This window comes from Carcharodon carcharias (assembly GCF_017639515.1).
Source record: "Carcharodon carcharias isolate sCarCar2 chromosome 9 unlocalized genomic scaffold, sCarCar2.pri SUPER_9_unloc_1, whole genome shotgun sequence".
NCBI classification, from domain to species: domain Eukaryota; kingdom Metazoa; phylum Chordata; class Chondrichthyes; order Lamniformes; family Lamnidae; genus Carcharodon; species Carcharodon carcharias.
The window spans coordinates 187,097-206,786 of record NW_024470540.1 but is presented as its reverse complement, the minus strand read 5'-3'; the positions used below and the strand labels follow the sequence as shown (position 1 = coordinate 206,786).

The 19,690-nt window shown below is 52.7% G+C and overlaps 1 protein-coding gene across 1 annotated transcript in view; it reads left to right on the top strand.

Annotated features, from left to right (window-relative positions):
* Nucleotides 1-19,149: 19,149 nt before the first annotated feature.
* LOC121273401 (collagen alpha-1(III) chain-like) overlaps nucleotides 19,150-19,690 on the top strand; it is a 4,097-nt gene continuing 3,556 nt past the window's right edge. Inside the window, exon 1 of the mRNA XM_041180580.1 lies at nucleotides 19,150-19,208. Within this exon, the coding sequence (XP_041036514.1) occupies nucleotides 19,150-19,208 (59 nt within the window). The remainder of the gene's footprint in view (nucleotides 19,209-19,690) is intronic.

Genomic DNA, 19,690 nt, shown 5'->3' with positions numbered 1-19,690 from the left:
TGGGGTGAAGGTACAGATAGCCCTAGTGGGGGTGGGGTGAAAGTACAGATAGCCCTAGTGTGGGTGGGGTGAAGGTACATATAGCCCTACTGTGGGTGGGGTGAATGTACAGTTAGTCCTAGTGGGGGTGGGGTGATTGGAAGGTACAGATAGCCCTAGTGAGGGTGCGGTGGGGTGAAGGTACAGATAGCCCTAGTGGGGGTGCGGTGGGGTGAAGGTACAGATAGCCCTAGTGGGGGTGGGGGGAAGGTACAGATAGCCCTAGTGGGGCTGGGGTGGGGTGAAGGTACAGAGAGCCCTAGTGGGGGTAGGGTGAAGGTACAGATAGCCCTAGTGGGGGTGGGGTGGAGTGAAGGTACAGATAGCCCTAGTGGGGGTGGGGTGTAGGTACAGATAGCCCTAGTGGGGGTGGGGTGAAGGTACAGATAGCCCTAGTGGGGGTGGGGTGAAGGTACAGATAGCCCTAGTGGGGGTGGGGTGAAGGTATAGATAGCCCTAGTGGGGGTGGGGTGAAGGTACAGATAGCCCTAGTGAGGCTGAGGTGAAGGTACAGATAGCCCTAGTGAGGCTGCGGTGAAGGTACAGATAGCCCTAGTGAGGCTGCGGTGAAGGTACAGATAGCCCTAGTGGGTGTGGGATGAAGGTACAGATAGCCCTAGTGGGGGTGGGGTGAAGGTAGAGATAGCCCTACTGGGGGTGGGGTGAAGGTACAGATTACCCTTTTGGAGGTGGGGTGGGTTGAAGGTACAGATAGCCCTAGTGGGGTGGGGTGAAGGTACAGATAGCCCTAGTGGGGGTGGGGTGGGGTGAATGTACAGATAGCCCTAGTGGGGGTGGGGTGAAGGTTCAGATAGCCCTAGTGGGGGTGAGGTGTTTGGAAGCTACAGATAGCCCTAGTGTGGTTGGGGTGAACGTACAGATAGCCCTAGTGGGGGTGGGGTGAAGGTACAGATAGCCCTAGTGGGGGTCGAGTGGGGGGTAGGTACAGATAGCCCTAGTGGGGGTGCGGTGAAGGTACAGATAGCCCTAGTGGGGGTCGAGTGGGGGGTAGGTACAGATAGCCCTAGTGGGGCTGGGGTGGGGTGAAGGTACAGATAGTCCTAGTGGGGGTGGGGTGAAGGTACAGATAACCCTAGTGGGGGTGGTGATGGGGGAGGGAAGGTACAGATAGCCCTAATGGGGGTCGGGAGGTGTGAAGGTACAGATAGCCCTAGTGGGGCTGGGGTGGGATGAAGGTACAGATAGCACTAGTGGGGGTGGGGTGAAGGTACAGACAGCCCTAGTGGTTGGTGGGGTGGGGTGAAAGTACAGATAGCCCTAGTGGGGGTGGGGTGAATGTACAGATAGCCCTAGTGGGGGTGGGGTGAAGGTACAGATAGCTCTAGTGGGGGTGTGGGGAAAATACAGATAGCCCTAGTGGGGCTGGGGTGGGGTGAAGGTACAGATAGCCCTAGTGGGGGTGGGGTGAATGTACAGATAGCTCTAGTGGGGGTGTGGGGAGGGTAACATAGCCCTAGTGGGGCTGGGGTGGGGTGAAGGTACAGATAGCCCAAGTGGGGTTGGGTGAAGGTCCAGATATCTCTATTGGTGGTGGGGTGAAGGTACAGATAGTCCTAGTGGGGGTGGTGTGAAGGTACAGATAGCCCTAGTGGGGGTGGGGTGAAAGTACAGATAGCCCTATTGGGGATAGGGTGAAGGTACAGATAGCCCTAGTGGGGGTGGGGTGAAGGTACAGATAGCCCTAGTGGGGGTAGGGTGAAGGTACACATAGCCCTAGTGGGGGTGGGGTGAATGTACAGATAGCCCTAGTGGGGATGGGGTGAAGGTACAGATAGCCCTAGTGGTGGTGGGGTGAAGGTACAGATAGCTCTAGTGGGGGTGTGGGGAAAATACAGATAGCCCTACTGGGGCTGGGGAGGGGTGAAGGTACAAATAGCCCTAGTGGGGGTGGGGTGAAGGTACAGATAGTCCTAGTGGGGCTGGTGTGAAGGTACAGATAGCCCTAGTGGGGTGGGGTGAAGGTACAGATAGCCCTAGTGGGGGTGGGGTGAAGGTACAGATAGCTCTAGTGGGGGTGGGGGTGTTTGAAGGTACAGATAGCCCTAGTGGGGGTAGGGTGAAGGTACACATAGCCCTAGTGGGGGTGGGGTGAAGGTACAGATAGCTCTAGTGGGGGTGGGGGTGTTTGAAGGTACAGATAGCCCTAGTGGGGGTGGGGTGAAGGTACAGATAGCTCTAGTGGGGGTGTGGGGAAAATACAGATAGCCCTACTGGGGCTGGGGAGGGGTGAAGGTACAGATAGCCCTAGTGGAGGTGGGGTGAAGGTACAGATAGTCCTAGTGAGGGTGGTGTGAAGGTACAGATAGCCCGAGTGGGGTGGGGTGAAGGTACAGATAGCCCTAGTGGGGGTGGGGGTGAAGGTACAGATAGCCCTAGTGGGGGTAGGGTGAAGGTACAGATAGCCCTAGTGGGGTGGGGTGAAGGTACAGATAGCCCTAGTGGGGGTGGGCGTGAAGGTACAGATAGCCCTAGTGGGGGTAGGGTGAAGGTACAGATAGCCCTAGTGGGGGTGAGGTGGGGTGAAGGTACAGATAGCCCTAGTGGGGGTGGGGTGGGGTGAATGTACAGATAGCCCTAGTGGGGGTGGGGTGAAGGTACAGATAGCCCTAGTCCGGAGGGGGGGTGAAGGTACAGATAGCCCTAGTCGGGTTGGGGTGAAGGTACAGATAGCCCTAGTGGGGGTGGGGTGAAGGTACAGATAGCCCTAGTGGGGGTGGGGTGAAGGTACAGATAGCCCTAGTGGGGGTGGGATGAAGGTACAGATAGCCCTAGTGGGTGTGGGGTGGGGTGAAGGTACAGATAGCCCTAGTAGGGGTGGGGTGAAGGTACAGATAGCCCTAGTGGGGGTGGGGTGAAGGTACAGATAGCCCTAGTGGGTGTCGAGTGGGGGGTAGGTACAGATAGCCCTAGTGGGGGTGCGGTGAAGGTACAGATAGTCCTAGTGGGGGTGGGGTGAAGGTACAGATAGCCCTAGTGGGGGTGGGGTGAAGGTACAGATAAACCTTTTGGGGGTTGGGTGGGGTGAAGGTACAGATAGCCCTAGTGGGTGTCGAGTGGGGGGTAGGTACAGATAGCCCTAGTGGGGGTGCGGTGAAGGTACAGATAGTCCTAGTGGGGGTGGGGTGACGTTACAGATAGCCCTAGTGGGGGTGGGGTTCGGTGAAGGTATAGATAGCCCTAGTGGGGGTGGGGTGAAGGTATTGATAGCCCTAGTGGGGCTGGGGTGTAGGTACAGATAGCCCTAGTGGGGAGGGGTGAAGGTACAGATAGCCCTAGTCGGGGTGGGGTGGGGTGAAGGTATAGATAGCCCTAGTGGGGATGGGGTGAAGGTACAGATAGCCCTAGTGGGGGTGGGGTGTTTGGAAGCTACAGATAGCCCTAGTGGTGCTGGGGTGAAGGTACAGATAGCCCTAGTGGGGGTGGGGTGAGGTGAAGGTACAGATAGCCCTAGTGGGGGTCGAGTGGGGGGTAGGTATAGATAGCCCTAGTGGGGGTGGGGTGATGGTACAGATAGCCCTAGTGGGGGTGGGGTGGGGTGAAGGTACAGATAGCCCTAGTGGGGGTCGAGTGGGGGGTAGGTATAGATAGCCCTAGTGGGGGTGGGGTGATGGTACAGATAGCCCTAGTGGGGGTGGGGTGGGGTGAAGGTACAGATAGCCCTAGTGGGGGTCGAGTGGGGGGTAGGTATAGATAGCCCTAGTGGGGGTGGGGTGATGGTACAGATAGCCCTAGTGGGGGTCGAGTTTTGGGTAGGTATAGATAGCCCTAGTGGGGGTGGGGTGAAGGTACAGATAGTCCTAGTGGGGTGGGGTGGGGTGAAGGTACAGATAGCCCTAGTGTGGTTGGGGTGAAGGTACAGTTAGCCCTGGTGGTTGTGGGGTGGGGTGAAGGTACAGATAGCCCTATTGGGGGTCGTGTGGGGGGTAGGTACAGATAGCACTAGTGGGGGAGGCGTGAAGGTACAGATAGCCCTAGTGGGGGTCGAGTGGGGGGTAGGTATAGATAGCCCTAGTGGGGGTGGGGTGAAGGTATAGATAGCCCTAGTGGGGGTGGGGTGAAGGTACAGATAGCCCTAGTGAGAGTGGGGGTGGGGTGAAGGTACAGATAGCCCTAGTGGCGGTGGGGTTTGGGTTGGGGGGAATGAATCGAAATAGTCTAACCGGTGGAGATAAAACAATGGGTGGAATACATTTAAAAATAATGGAAATAGGTGGGAAAAGAAAAATCAATATAAATTATTGGAAAAAACAAAAAGGAGGAGGAAGAAACTGGAAGGGGGTGGGGACGGAGGATGGAGTTCAAGATCTAAAGTTGTGGAACTCAATATTCAGTCCGAAAGGCTGTAAAGTACCTCGAGGGGAGAATATAAAAGAGGAGGTTGAAGGGCAGGGAGGTGAACACTTCACTGCGCAGCCTAGGGCTCCGGCCGAACACGCAGAGCCTCCTTTGTGAGTGACCAGCATCTGCAGAGGCTCCAGGACCCAGCAAAGGGGTGAGCGAAGGTTCAGTTCGAAGGTGGGACCGGTGCTTCGGGGAGTCAGAGCGGCTCGATTCCGGTGAATCCCCAGCAGCCAGACCCGGGGTTCGGAATCGGCGCCCTGGCTCGTTCAGGAGGAGGCGAAAGGGTTAAAATCGGGAGCCAAATCCGCGACAGGATTATCGTACGCCCGGAAATATCCTCCCACCCCACCGGGGGAGGCACCCTATCGTTGGTTTGTGAAGTTCCTGCGGGGGTTAAATTGCAAAGCGATCGTAGCAGGAGCCTAAGGGGTGACCATTGACCAGAAACTGAACTGGGACCAGCCATATAAACACTGTGGCTACAAGAGCAGGTCAGAGGCTGGGAATCGTGCAGAGAGTAACTCACCTCCTGACTCCCCAAAGTCTGTCCACCATCTACAAGGCGCAAGGCAGGAGGGTGATGGGATACTCCCCACTTGCCTGGATGAGTGCAGCTCCCACAACACTCAAGAAGCTCAACACCGTCCAGGACAAAGCAGCCCCGCTTGATCGGCCCCCCATCCACAAACATTCACTCCCTCCACCACCGACGCACAGTAGCAGCAGCGTGTGTACCATCTACAAGATGCACTGCAGCAACTCACCAAGGCTCCTTCGACAGCGCCGCCCAAACCCACGACCACCACCATCTAGAAGGACAACGGCAGCAGACACATGGGAACACCCCCACCTGGAAGTTCCCCTCCAAGTACCTCACCATCCTGACTTGGAAATATATCGGCCGTTCCTTCACTGTCGCTGGGTCAAAACTCTAGAATTCCCTCCCTAACAGCGCCGTGGGTGTACCTACACCACACGGACAAAATCCTGGAACTCCCTCCCTAACAGCGCCGTGGGTGTACCTACACCACACGGACAAAATCCTGGAACTCCCTCCCTAACAGCGCCGTGGGTGTACCTACACCACACGGACAAAATCCTGGAACTCCCTCCCTAACAGCGCCGTGGGTGTACCTACACCACACGGACAAAATCCTGGAACTCCCTCCCTGACAGCACCATGGGTGTACCTACACCACACGGACAAAATCCTGGAACTCCCTCCCTAACAGCGCTGTGGGTGTACCTACACCACACGGACAAAATCTGGTAACTCACTACCTAACAGCGCCGTGGGTGTACCTACACCACACGGACAAAATCCTGGAACTCCCTCCCTAACAGCGCCGTGGGTGTACCTACACCACAGGGACTGCAGCGGCTCAAGAAGGTAGATGAGCACCACCTTCTCAAGGGGCAATTAGGGACGGGCAATAAATGCTGGGTCCAGCCAGCGACTCCCACATCCCAGTGAATCAGTAAAGGAAAGCCTGCCAAAACACGACAAGTGTGGGAAGAAGCGGACAGAGAAGGGTCACTGCAGCGCCATCGTGGAGAATTTCCTCTCTCGTGATAGTAAATTCAAACTACCGAAGCACTTTGGGTTGACAAAATGGCCAAGCCAGGCACAAAATTCAGTGTCACGGAGAAGAACATTATTGTCACTGGAATCGAACAGGATTATGTTGAGAAGGTGCAAGCTCTTGTCTTTTTATACTTTCCAGCTGTTTTTACAGGTGAAGTAGTCACAATGGGAACTCGTGGCTGACAGACCCACTGGAGTTCCCTGAAGATGTAACCTGCAGAGTAGATAAGGGAGAACCAGTGGATGTGGTGTATTTGGCTTTTCAGGGAGCTTTTTGATAAAGTCCCACCTAAGAGTTTAGTGTGTAAAGTTAATGCACATGGGATTGGGGGTAATATATTGGCAGGGATTGAGAATTAGTTGGCAGACAGGAAACAGAGAGTAGGAATAAATGGGTCTTTTTCGGAGTAACAGGCAGTGACTAGTGGGGTACCGCAGGGATCAGGGCTCGGGCCCCAGCTATTCACAATCTATATCAATGATTTGGATGTGGGCACCAGATGTAATATTTCCAAGTTTGCTGACAACATGAAACGAGGTGGGAATGTGAGCGATGAGGGGGGTGTTAAGAGGCTTCAAGGGGACTTAGACAGGTGGAGTGAGTGGGCAAATACATGGCAGATGCAGTATAACGTGGATAAGTGGGAAGTTATCCACTTTGGTAGGAAAAACAGAATGGCCGAGTATTATTTAAATGGTGATAGATTGTGAAATTTGGTGTACAAAGGGACCTGAGTGTCCTTGTACACCAGTCACTGACAGCAGGCGTGTAGCTGCACCAAGCAGTTAGGAAGGTAAATGCTATGTTGGCCTTCATTGTGAGAGGACTTGAGTACAGGAGCAAGGATGTCTTACTGCAGCTGTACAGGGCCTTGGTGAGACCACACCTGGAGTGTTGTGTGCAGTTTTGGTCTCCTTACCTAAGAAAGGATAGACTTGACACAGAGGGAGAGCAGCGAAGGTTCACCAGGCTGAGTCCTGGGATGGAGGGATTGTCGAGTGAGGAGAGATTGGGCTGACTAGGCCTGTATTCACTGGAGTTTAGAAGAATGAGAGGGGATCTCATTGAAACATATAAAATTCTGACAGGGATGGACAGACTGGACGCAGGGATGGACAGACTGGACACAGTGATGGACAGACTGGACGCAGGGATGGACAGACTGGACACAGGGATGGACAGACTGGACGCAGGGATGGACAGACTGGACGCAGAGATGGAGAGACTGGACGCAGGGATGGACAGACTGGACGCAGGGATGGAGAGACTGGACGCAGGGACGGACAGACTGGACGCAGGGACGGACAGACTGGATGCAGGGATGGACAGATTGGATGCAGGGATGGACAGACTGGACGCAGGGATGGAGAGACTGGACGCAGGGACGGACAGACTGGACGCAGGGATGGACAGACTGGACGCAGGGCTGGACAGACTGGACGCAGGGGATGGACAGACTGGATGCAGGGCTGGACAGACTGGACGCAGGGAGGATGTTTCCTCTGGCTGGGGGGGGGTCTAGAACAAGGGGTCACAGTCTGAGGATACGGGGTAGAGCATTTAGGACTGAGATGAGAAGAAACTTCTTCACTCAGAGGCTGGTGAACCTGTGGAATTCTCTACCACAGAGGCTCTGGATGCCAAGACACTAAATATATATTTAAGAAGGAAATAGATAGGTTTCCAGGGGGTGAGAGAAACAATACTCAAGCAAACCACAAGATGGTGACAGACCCCATCAGCGGAATGAAGTACACAAGTCGCAGAGTTTAACGCAGAGGGAAGAAGAGGCTGAGAAACAGCTGCAAAAGCTTAATAATAGGGATTTTTGAAAATGCCGACTCCTTACCCAAACTGCAACAGCAGGTGGCAGTGTGGAGCGAGCCGCTGGCTGTGAACGAAGGAAAGCGATCTGAGGTAACCTGACAAAAACAACGAAACCAGCAAGGAGAAAATGAAGCTGTTCCACACTGGAAAACGTTTGTATCAAAGCTGAGTTGTTCGGATTCACCCAAGACAGGCACAACCACAGGCAGAAAAGGCAGTCAAAGAAATCGCTGGCCTGCAGGCCTCTTTGAAGAATGAATACACGGCCCATGGAAAAAGATGTTGAAGACCACTTTGGAAACAGCTGCGTTGGAACTATCAGTAGTGACAAAGCGATGCACTGAAGTACAGTCTGAGTTGGCAAGAGGTGAACAAGAAAATAAACAGTTGAAGGAGCAGTTGATTGCCCTTCAAGATCAAATGTGAAAGGAGTATGTAGCCCTTCAGTGACATGTAGAAATGAAGCCTGCCTCCAAAAGCAGGGCGGAGGGACAGAAGAACAGAGTTGAGGGGACTCTGTTGAATTCCAAGAAAACTTAAGATGAAGCAATTGAGCTTCGCAAAGAAATGGAAAACCTATTGAAGGACCTTCAAGCGTTACAAGGGTCCCTCAGGTCAAGAGTTTGTTCCTGTGGAAAGGTACGAGGACGTTGGCTTGGTTGTAGGAGACAGAGGGTGATGACAGAAGGATGCTTTAGTGACTGGAAGCCAGTGTCCAGTGGTGTACCACAGGGATCTGTGCTGGGTCCCCTATTATTCGTCATTTATATAAACGACATAGATGACTATGTGGGGGGTGGGATTAGTAAGTTTACAGATGACACAAAGATTGGCCGGGTGGTTAACAGTGAGGTTGAGCGTCTTGGGCTACAGGAAGATATAGACGGGATGGTCAAATGGGCAGATAAGTGGCAGATGCAATTTAACCCTGAAAAGTGTGAGGTGATACACTTTGGAAGGAGTAATTTGACAATGAAGTATTCAATGAACGGCATGACACTAGGAAGTTCTGGGGAACAAAGGGACCTTGGCGTGTGTGTCCATAGATCTCTGAAGGCGGAGGGGCATGTTAGTGGGGTGGTGAAAAAGGCATATGGGACACTTGCCTTTATCAATCGAGGCATCGATTACAAAAGTAGGGAGGTGATGTTGGAGTTGTATAGAACCTTGGTGAGGCCACAGCTGGAGTACTGTGTGCAGTTCTGGTCACCACATTATAGGAAGGATGTGATTGTACTGGAGGGGGTGCAGAGGAGATTCACCAGGATGTTGCCTGGGATGATACATTTAAGTTATGAAGAGAGGTCGGATAGACTTGGGTTGTTTGCGTTGGAGCAGAGAAGACTGAGGGGCGACCTGATCGAGGTGGACAAGATTATGAGGGGCATGGACAGGGGGGATAGTTGAAGGGTCAGTCACGAGGGGGACACAAGTTCCAGGTGAGGGGCAGGAGGTTTAGGGGGGATGTGAGGAGAAGCTTTTTTACCCAGAGGGTGGGGAGGGTCTGGAATGCACTGCCTGGGAGGGTGGTGGAGGCGGGTTAGCCTCACATCCTTTAAAAAGCACCTGGATGAGTACTTGGCACATCATAAACATTCAAGGCTATGGACCGAGTGCTGGTCAATGGGATTAGGGAGGTAGGTCAGGTGCTTCTCATGGGTCGGTAGACTTGATGGGCTGAAGGGCCTCTACTGCCCTCTGTGATTCTGTGAAATATTAGATACAAGAAGCAAAGTGAGAGAGGAAGTACCGGAGGGATTGGCACCCTTGAAGGTGGATAAATCACCTGGGCTGGATGGATTGTATCCCAGGCTGTTGAAGGAACCAGGGAGGAAATAGCGGATGCGCTGAGGGTCACTTTCCAATCCTCACTAGATACAGGTGAGGTCCCAGAGGATTGGAGGTCTCCGAACATTATACCGTTATTTAAAAAGGGTTCGATGGATAGGCCAGAAAATTATAGGCCGGTCAGTCTGACTTCAGTGGTTGGCAAATTATTGGAAACAATCCTGAGAGACAGGATAAACTGTCACTTAGAGAGGCACAGATTGATCAGGGATAGTCAACACGGTTTTGTGAGGGGAAGGTCGTGTCTTACTAACTTAAATCAAATTTTTTGAATAAGTAACAAGGAGGATTGATGTGGGCAGTGCCGTGGATGTTGTCTACATGGATTTCAGTGAGGCGTTCGACAAGGTCCCACATGGCAGGCTGGTCAGGAAAGTGAGATACAAACATACGACTGAGGAGCAGGAATAGGCCATTCAGCCCCTCGAGCCTGCAGGAGAAGGTGGTGAGTTGGATCCATGGCAGGAAACAAAGGGTAATGGTCAATGGATGTTTTTGCAGATGGAAAACAGTTTCCAGTGGTGTTCCACAGGGCTCAGTGTTGGGCTCCTTACTGTGTGTTGTATGTATTAATGATTTGGATTTAAACGTGGGAGGCAATTGGCCGTGTAGTGGATAGTGAAGAGGATAGCTGTCGACTCCAGAATGATATCAGTGGTTTGGCTGAGTGGGTGGAGAAGTGGCAAATGGAATTCTATCCAGGAAAGTGTGAGGTCATGCATGCGAGGGGGGCAAATAAAGCAAAGGAATACTCAATAAACGGGAGGGTATTGAGAGGGGTTGAGGAACTGAGAGACCTTGGAGTGCATGTCCACAGGTCCCTGAAGGTGGCAGGACAGGTGGACAAGGTGGTCAAGAAAGTGTAAGGAACGGTTTCCTTTATTGGACGAGGTACTGAATACAAAAGCAGGAATGTAATGTTGGAACTGTATAAACCGCTGGTTAGGCCACAGCTGGAATTCTGTGTCCAGTTCTGGTCACCACATTACAGGAAGGACAGAATTACTCTGGAGAGAGCCCAGAGGAGATTTACAAAGGTGTTGCCAGCGTTTGACAATTGCAGCTACGAGGAGAGATTGGATAGGCTGGGGTTGTTTTCCTTGGGGAGACTGAGAGGGGTGACCTGATTATGAGGGGCCCAGATAGGAGAGTCAGTAAATGCTTGTTTCCCCCTAGCTAAGGGGCCAGTTACCAGGGGGCACAGGTTTAAGGGGATTGGTAGAAGGAGTAGAGGGGGACATGGGGAAAAACCTGTTCACCCAGAGGGTGGTGGGTGTCTGGAATTCACTGTCTGAATTGGTGTTTGAGGCTGAAACTCTCAACTCAATGAGAATCTCCCTGGATCTGCTCCTGAAGTGCTTTAACCTGCGAGCATACAAACCCAGGGGCTGGAAAGTGGGATTGAAATGAGCAGTTGGTTTCTAGCTTCAGTTTTTGACCAGTGTAAACACGATGGGCTGAATGGCCTCTCCCAGCACCACCTTTTTTCTGTGCTGCCATGGTTTCTAAAGGCACTGGTTGCCTCAAACTTGCAGGCAAGGATTGAGGTGTGGAGAAATGACTCGGCTGAAATGCAAACCTCAGACACGGAGCGTCAGGAAGAGGCTGGACACAGAGAGAGAATAGAAGTAGCACACAGAGCGTCAGGAAGCGGCTGGACAGAGAGAGAGAATAGAAGGAGCACACAGAGCATCAGGAAGAGGCTGGACAGAGAGAGAGAATAGAAGTAGCACACAGAGCGTCAGGAAGAGGCTGGACAGAGAGAGAGAATAGAAGGAGCACACAGAGCGTCAGGAAGAGGCTGGACAGAGAGAGAGAATAGAAGGAGCACACAGAGCGTCAGGAAGAGGCTGGACAGAGAGAGAGAATAGAAGGAGCACACAGAGCGTCAGGAAGAGGCTAGACAGAGAGAGAATAGAAGGAGCACACAGAGCGTCAGGAAGAGGCTGGACAGAGAGAGAGAATAGAAGGAGCACACAGAGCATCAGGAAGAGGCTGGACAGAGAGTGAGAATAGAAGGAGCACACAGAGCATCAGGAAGAGGCTGGACAGAGAGAGAGAGAGAATAGAAGGAGCACACAGAGCGTCAGGAAGAGGCTGGACAGAGAGAGAATAGAAGGAGCACACAGAGCATCAGGAAGAGGATGGACAGAGAGAGAATAGAAGGAGCACACATAGCGTCAGGAAGCGGCTGGACAGAGAGAGAGAATAGAAGGAGCACACAGAGCATCAGGAAGAGGCTGGACAGAGAGAGAGAATAGAAGGAGCACACAGAGCGTCAGGAAGAGGCTGGACAGAGAGAGAGAATAGAAGGAGCACACAGAGCGTCAGGAAGAGGCTGGACAGAGAGAGAGAATAGAAGGAGCACACAGAGCATCAGGAAGAGGCTGGACAGAGAGAGAATAGAAGGAGCACACAGAGCATCAGGAAGAGGCTGGACAGAGAGAGAGAATAGAAGGAGCACACAGAGCATCAGGAAGAGGCTGGACAGAGAGAGAGAATAGAAGGAGCACACAGAGTGTCAGGAAGAGGCTGGACAGAGAGAGAGAATAGAAGGAGCACACAGAGCGTCAGGAAGAGGCTGGACAGAGAGTGAGAATAGAAGGAGCACACAGAGCGTCAGGAAGAGGATGGACAGAGAGAGAGAATAGAAGGAGCACACAGAGCGTCAGGAAGAGGCTGGACAGAGAGAGAATAGAAGGAGCACACAGAGCGTCAGGAAGAGGCTGGACAGAGAGAGAGAATAGAAGGAGCACACAGAGCGTCAGGAAGAGGCTGAACAGAGAGAGAGAATAGAAGGAGCACACAGAGCGTCAGGAAGAGGCTGGACAGAGAGAGAGAATAGAAGGAGCACACAGAGCGTCAGGAAGAGGCTGGACAGAGAGAGAATAGAAGGAGCACACAGAGCGTCAGGAAGAGGCTGGACAGAGAGTGAGAATAGAAGGAGCACACAGAGCGTCAGGAAGAGGCTGGACAGAGAGAGAATAGAAGGAGCACACAGAGCGTCAGGAAGAGGCTGGACAGAGAGAGAATAGAAGGAGCACACAGAGCATCAGGAAGAGGCTGGACAGAGAGAGAGAATAGAAGGAGCACACAGAGCGTCAGGAAGAGGCTGGACAGAGAGAGAATAGAAGGAGCACACAGAGCGTCAGGAAGAGGCTGGACAGAGAGAGAATAGAAGGAGCACACAGAGTGTCAGGAAGAGGCTGGACAGAGAGAGAGAATAGAAGGAGCACACAGAGCGTCAGGAAGAGGCTGGACAGAGAGTGAGAATAGAAGGAGCACACAGAGCGTCAGGAAGAGGATGGACAGAGAGAGAGAATAGAAGGAGCACACAGAGCGTCAGGAAGAGGCTGGACAGAGAGAGAGAATAGAAGGAGCACACAGAGCGTCAGGAAGAGGCTGAACAGAGAGAGAGAATAGAAGGAGCACACAGAGCGTCAGGAAGAGGCTGGACAGAGAGAGAGAATAGAAGGAGCACACAGAGCGTCAGGAAGAGGCTGGACAGAGAGAGAATAGAAGGAGCACACAGAGCGTCAGGAAGAGGCTGGACAGAGAGTGAGAATAGAAGGAGCACACAGAGCGTCAGGAAGAGGCTGGACAGAGAGAGAATAGAAGGAGCACACAGAGCGTCAGGAAGAGGCTGGACAGAGAGTGAGAATAGAAGGAGCACACAGAGCGTCAGGAAGAGGCTGGACAGAGAGTGAGAATAGAAGGAGCACACAGAGCGTCAGGAAGAGGCTGGACAGAGAGAGAGAATAGAAGGAGCACACATAGCGTCAGGAAGAGGCTGGACAGAGAGTGAGAATAGAAGGAGCACACAGAGCATCAGGAAGAGGCTGGACAGAGAGTGAGAATAGAAGGAGCACACGGAGCGTCAGGAAGAGGCTGGACAGAGAGTGAGAATAGAAGGAGCACACAGAGCATCAGGAAGAGGCTGGACAGATAGAGAGAATAGAAGGAGCACACATAGCGTCAGGAAGCGGCTGGACAGAGAGAGAGAATAGAAGGAGCACACAGAGCATCAGGAAGAGGCTGGACAGAGAGAGAGAATAGAAGGAGCACACAGAGCATCAGGAAGAGGCTGGACAGAGAGAGAATAGAAGGAGCACACAGAGCATCAGGAAGAGGCTGGACAGAGAGAGAGAGAGAATAGAAGGAGCACACATAGCGTCAGGAAGAGGCTGGACAGAGAGTGAGAATAGAAGGAGCACACAGAGCGTCAGGAAGAGGCTGGACAGAGAGAGAATAGAAGGAGCACACATAGCGTCAGGAAGAGGCTGGACAGAGAGAGAGAATAGAAGGAGCACACAGAGCATCAGGAAGAGGCTGGACAGAGAGAGAGAGAGAATAGAAGGAGCACACATAGCGTCAGGAAGAGGCTGGACAGAGAGAGAAAAGAAGGAGCACACAGAGCGTCAGGAAGAGGCTGGACAGAGAGTGAGAATAGAAGGAGCACACAGAGCGTCAGGAAGAGGATGGACAGAGAGAGAATAGAAGGAGCACACAGAGCATCAGGAAGAGGCTGGACACGGAGTGAACAGCAGGAGCACATGGAGCGTCTCAGAAAGAGCATATGGTTAGAGCAAGCGACCTGAAGTGGGAACACAGAGGCACCAGGGAGAAACTGTTTGGGCTAGAGGACCAACTCTCAAACGCCCAAGGTGGATTTGCTCGTGAGATATTTTAAACCTCGTGAACCTTCGAGTTTCTCCGTGAAGCGTCGGGAAATATTCCCCCGAAACATGACACGGAATCACTGATGAATCAGGTTGAGTGCAGAACCAGCAGCCAAAGGCGATAGAATGTCAGAAATTCGTCGTGTAGCAGGGCGACGAGATTCTTGAACTTCGATCCAATCTGGAGAACAGCAAAATATGAGGCACCTGCTAGGGGTGGGGGAGAAAATCCTGCCTTTAGAGGCAGGAAATGAAAACTCTAAGAAACAGGCCAACGATCTAGAGCATGAACGGGTCCAAGGAACTATCAGTAGCGACTAAGCAATGCACTGATGCGCAGCACGAGTTGGCAAGAGTTTGACAGGAGAATAAACAGTCGGTTGATCAAGTGCAAGAGGGGCACATGGACCCTCAGCAGGGTTCAGGAGCAGTGACCAGTGAAGAACGACTGCAAAAGCAAGCGAATACCCAGGCGAAGTTCTCCGTCGGTTAAGGTTGTTCCACAGATAACTCTGAAACCAAGGCAACCGAACTCAACCAGCGCCGATGGAAAGATGCATCAGCTTGAAAACAGATTGGAAAATAAGAGGGGTAAACAAGCGACTGGTGAAAGTGGCGTAGCGGGTGTGGGAATGAAGGTCCGTTTTTAAAAGGCCAACTTGGCAGAGAAAGTGAGCAGCGTGAACGGTGGCCCCCAGAAAGAATGGGACACACAGACGGGCTGACTGAACAACAGAGACGGACAGGCGATAAAGAGTGAGGCAGCAATAAAGGGGCATCTGATGGTGACTCTGGGAACACTGAATACTCCAAACCCACTAAGTCTGCGGGCAACGCTGGTTGCCCTTGTTCAGAGGGGCATTTAAGAGTTAACCACATGGCTGTGTGGGTCTGGAGTCACGTGTAGGCCAGACCCAAGTAAGGATGGGAGATTTCCTTCCCGAAAGGGGATTAGTGATCCTGATGGGTTATTGTGGCTGTTTTAATTCCAGATTTTTATCGAATTCAAATTCCACCATCTGCTGTGGGGTTGGGGGGTACGAACCCAGGTCCCCAAGCCATTACCCTGGGGTCCTGGATTACTCGTTGATGACGATACCACTTTCCCACTACCTCCCCCCCCCTAGGCGGAGACAGCGGCTCCTCCGAACGTGACGAGGACAAGATTTGGAAGCAGTATAAGGGCTCCAGACTGCCTGAATTTGTAAATTCAGAGACTTGAGGCAGTCGGGGAGGGTGGTGGGGGTGGGGGTTGGTGGTGGGGCAGGGGGGAGGTGGTGCTGGTGAGGTGGGGAAAAGGGGCAGCATGGAAATAAAGATTATGAATAGGTTTGGGTAAAGACTTCGGGGTGGGGGGAGGTGTAGTATAAGGGTGTTAGCACAGCAAGGGTGAATGTGGGCCTGGAGAACAGTACCGCCCACATTATGATGCAGTGAGTCACATGACAGAGGACTGAGTGGAGTAGCAGCCTGGTACAGGCCAGCACGAGGACAGTACCGAGTAATGGCGGTACTTTGGAGATGTATATATTTGTGTGTTAGCAATAAACCCTCAATGTTCGACCACACAAACCTCCAGATCTCTCAATGAGACACAGGATGATCCCTTGCAAGCATTCCCCTCCGAGGCACCGTTCCTTCACTGCCGCTGGGTCAAAATCCTGGAGAATCTGCCTCACATCCATCATGCTGGGTTGGCAACCCTCAGGGGGGCTGTGGTGAGGCTAATGGCTGATGGGGAGATGATGGGGGAGCGGCACTGTCACTGGGCTAGTAATCCAGAGTCCCCGGGTAACGCTTTAGGGACCCGGGTTCGATCCCCACCCCCGGCCGCTGGTGGGATTTAAATCCAATGAATAAAATCGGGAGTTGAAAGCCAGTCTGGGTAACGGGGACCGTGAAACTATCATCAAGTGTCGTAAAGACTCATCAGGGTTCACTCACGTCCCTTTAGGGAGGGAAACCTGCCGTCCTTACCCACTCTGGCCCCACACATACTCCAGACCCACAGCCGTGTGGTTGGCTCTGAAACTGACCCTCGGGAATGGCCGAGCGAGACCCTCATCTCAAGGGGCAGTTAGGGATGGGCAACAAACACTGGCCTGGTCAATGATACCCACATCCTGGGAAAGAAAAGAAACATAGATACTAGGAGCAGGAGGAGGCCATTCAGCCCTTCAACCCTGCTCCTTATGAATGTGGCTGATCCTCTATCTCAACGCCAAACTCCCACTCTCTCCCCGTCCCCTTAACACTGTTAGAGTCCAGAAACCTATCTATATCCTTCTTAAATATATATTTAGTGCCTTGGCCTCCACAGCCTCTGTGGTAGAGAATTCCACAGGTTCACCATCCTCTGAGTGAAGAAGTTTCTCCTCATCTCAGTCCTAAATGGTCTACCCCGTATCCTCAGACTGTGACCCCTTGATCTAGACCCCCCCCAGTCAGAGGAAACATCCTCCCTGCGTCCAGTCTGTCCAGCCCTGCATCCAGTCTGTCTATCGCTGCATCCAGTCTCTCCATCCCTGCGTCCAGTCTCTCCATCCCTGCATCCAGTCTCTCCATCCCTGCATCCAGTCTCTCCATCCCCGTGTCCAGTCTGTCCGTCCCTGCGTCCAGTCTGTCCATCCCTGCGTCCAGACTGTCCATCCCTGCGTCCAGTCTGTCCATCCCTGTGTCCAGTCTGTCCATCCCTGCGTCCAGTCTGTCCATCCCTGTCAGAATTTTATATGTTTCAATGAGATCCCCTCTCATTCTTCTAAACTCCAGTGAATACAGGCCTAGTCAGCCCAATCTCTCCTCACTCGACAATCCCTCCATCCCAGGACTCAGCCTGGTGAACCTTCGCTGCTCTCCCTCTGTGTCAAGTCTATCCTTTCTTAGGTAAGGAGACCAAAACTGCACACAACACTCCAGGTGTGGTCTCACCAAGGCCCTGTACAGCTGCAGTAAGACATCCTTGCTCCTGTACTCAAGTCCTCTCACAATGAAGACCAACATAGCATTTACCCTGCGAACTGCTTGGTGCAGCTACACGCCTGCTGTCAGTGACTGGTGTACAAGGACACTCAGGTCCCTTTGTACACCAAATTTCACAATCTATCACCATTTAAATAATACTCAGCCATTCTGTTTTTCCTACCAAAGTAGATAACTTCCCACTTATCCACGTTATACTGCACCTGCCATGTATTTGCCCACTCACTCCACCTGTCTAAATCCCCTTGAAGCCTCTTAACACCCCCCTCATCGCTCACATTCCCACCTCGTTTCATGTTGTCAGCAAACTTGGAATTACTACTTTTGGTTCATCCAAATCATTGATATAGATTGTGAATAGCTGGGGCCCGAGCCCTGATCCCTGCGGTACCCCACTAGTCACTGCCTGTTACTCCGAAAAAGACCCATTTATTCCTACTCTCTGTTTCCTGTCTGCCAACCAATTCTCAATCCCTGCCAATACCTTACCCCCAATCCCATGTGCATTAATTTTACACACTAACCTCTTAGATGGGTCCTTATCAAAAATCTCCCTGAAAATCCAAAGTCCAAATGCACTACACTGACTAGAAAAAAAATTCCAGCGACATTCCCACTACAATAAGGTAAAAGCAAAATACTGCAGATGCTGGAAACCTGAAAAAAAAGCAAAAATAGCTGGAAAAACTCAGCAGGTCTGGCAGTAGCTGCGGAGAGGGATACAGTTATCGTTTCGAGTCCGTATGACTCTTCATCAGAACTAAGTAAAAATAGAAGGGAGGTGAAATATAAGCTGGTTTAAGGTGGGGGGGGGGGTGGGGTGGGAGTAGAGCTGGATAGAGGCCCAGTGATAGGTAGGAACTGTCGGAGATTAATCACACCGAGGCATCATTTCGTACGTAGAAACCACATTTATTACTTGTGCACAAGGGAGACAGCACAGTGAGAGCTACTGTACAGTCTTGTAGCAGAATACACACAGACTTGTTAAAAGCATTTTTACAGCCAATCAGTAAGTTTTGCAACAAACTTATCCGTTTATTTGCATAAGTTAATTGACCAATCCATGTTCCAGTAAATTTCCATTTCCCTCCCAACAGATGTTTGGTTACGCTGTTGCTTATCACAACCCTGATTACATTCGGCCTGAGAAAGAACAACATGGAATGTCCCAGGGCTCATCCTACCACTGTGGTCGGACAAGATGGTATTGTTCTCAAGGTTGCAGTATTTTTCTCTTAGGCCTAGGCATACAATTCAACTTCTCATTAACCCTGCCGGCAGCAAGTGGGCTCCCTGCAGTTGCCTCGGCCACCACACTTGAGGCAAAGGAGAGATTGACAAAGAAGTCGCAGACAGAAGAGCAAAGGGGGTGTTGACGGTGGTGGTATTAGCTCAAGGAGGTGCTGATGGTGACATCAAGGGGTAGGAAGCAGGACGAGCAAGGGGCAGATGGCCTTAGTGGGGGTGGGGGTGGGGGTGGGGTAAGGGGGGGGGGGGGCAAGGGATCGAAATAGGCTCAAAGGTGGAGATGAAACAATGGGAAAAGAAAAATATATTTTAAAAATATAAATTATTGGAAAAGGGAGGATGGGAAAGGGGGTGAGTCCGGAGGAGAGAAATCCTGGTCTGAAGTTGTCGAGCTCCATGTTCAGTCCGGAAGATGAGGTGCTGTTCCTCCAGCTTCCACCACAGTTATTGACTGGTTCTTTCCCTCAGCAGGTGGGGTGGGTCCTGGAGGTCAGCTTCCCCTCCCTGATGCCCTTCCGGAGGGGTTGGTAACGCACAGAGCGGGTCCATGGTGGGGTGCAGGGCAAAGGGAGGGGATAATGGCGGCCTGCGCTACCCAGACGCCCCCGCGGCCGGGAAAGTCCCCCATCTCCGGCAGGTAGGTGGTGAGGGGGGAAAGGCAGCCGATACGCATGCGCGGCTGCGGCGCGGGGGAGGATGTGGGAGAAGTGGGGGCACGCATGCGCGACCGCCGGAGGTGGGCGGGGCCGGCGCGGCGCGGGGCGTTGTGGTCATCTGGAGGACCAGCCTGGTCGGCTCTCTGTGTGTGAATGTGTGTGTGTGTGTGTGTTTGTGTGTGCGGGGGGGGGGGGGGGAGTGGGGGGGGGGAGGGGGAGGGGCACGCGCGCGCGGACGGGGCGGGGTGGGCGGGAGGAGGAGTGGGCGTGGCTGGCGCCGCGCGGGGGATTGTGGTCAGCTGGAGGACCGGCCTGGCGGCGGGCGGCAGGCGGCGGCGGCGGCGGCGCGAGGGGATAACCCGCGGGGGCGGTGGATCCTGAGGAGCAGGGGCTGAGGCGCGAGGAGGAGGCGGGGGGTCAGGTAGGGGTCAGCGGCGACAACAACAACAACAACAACAAATAC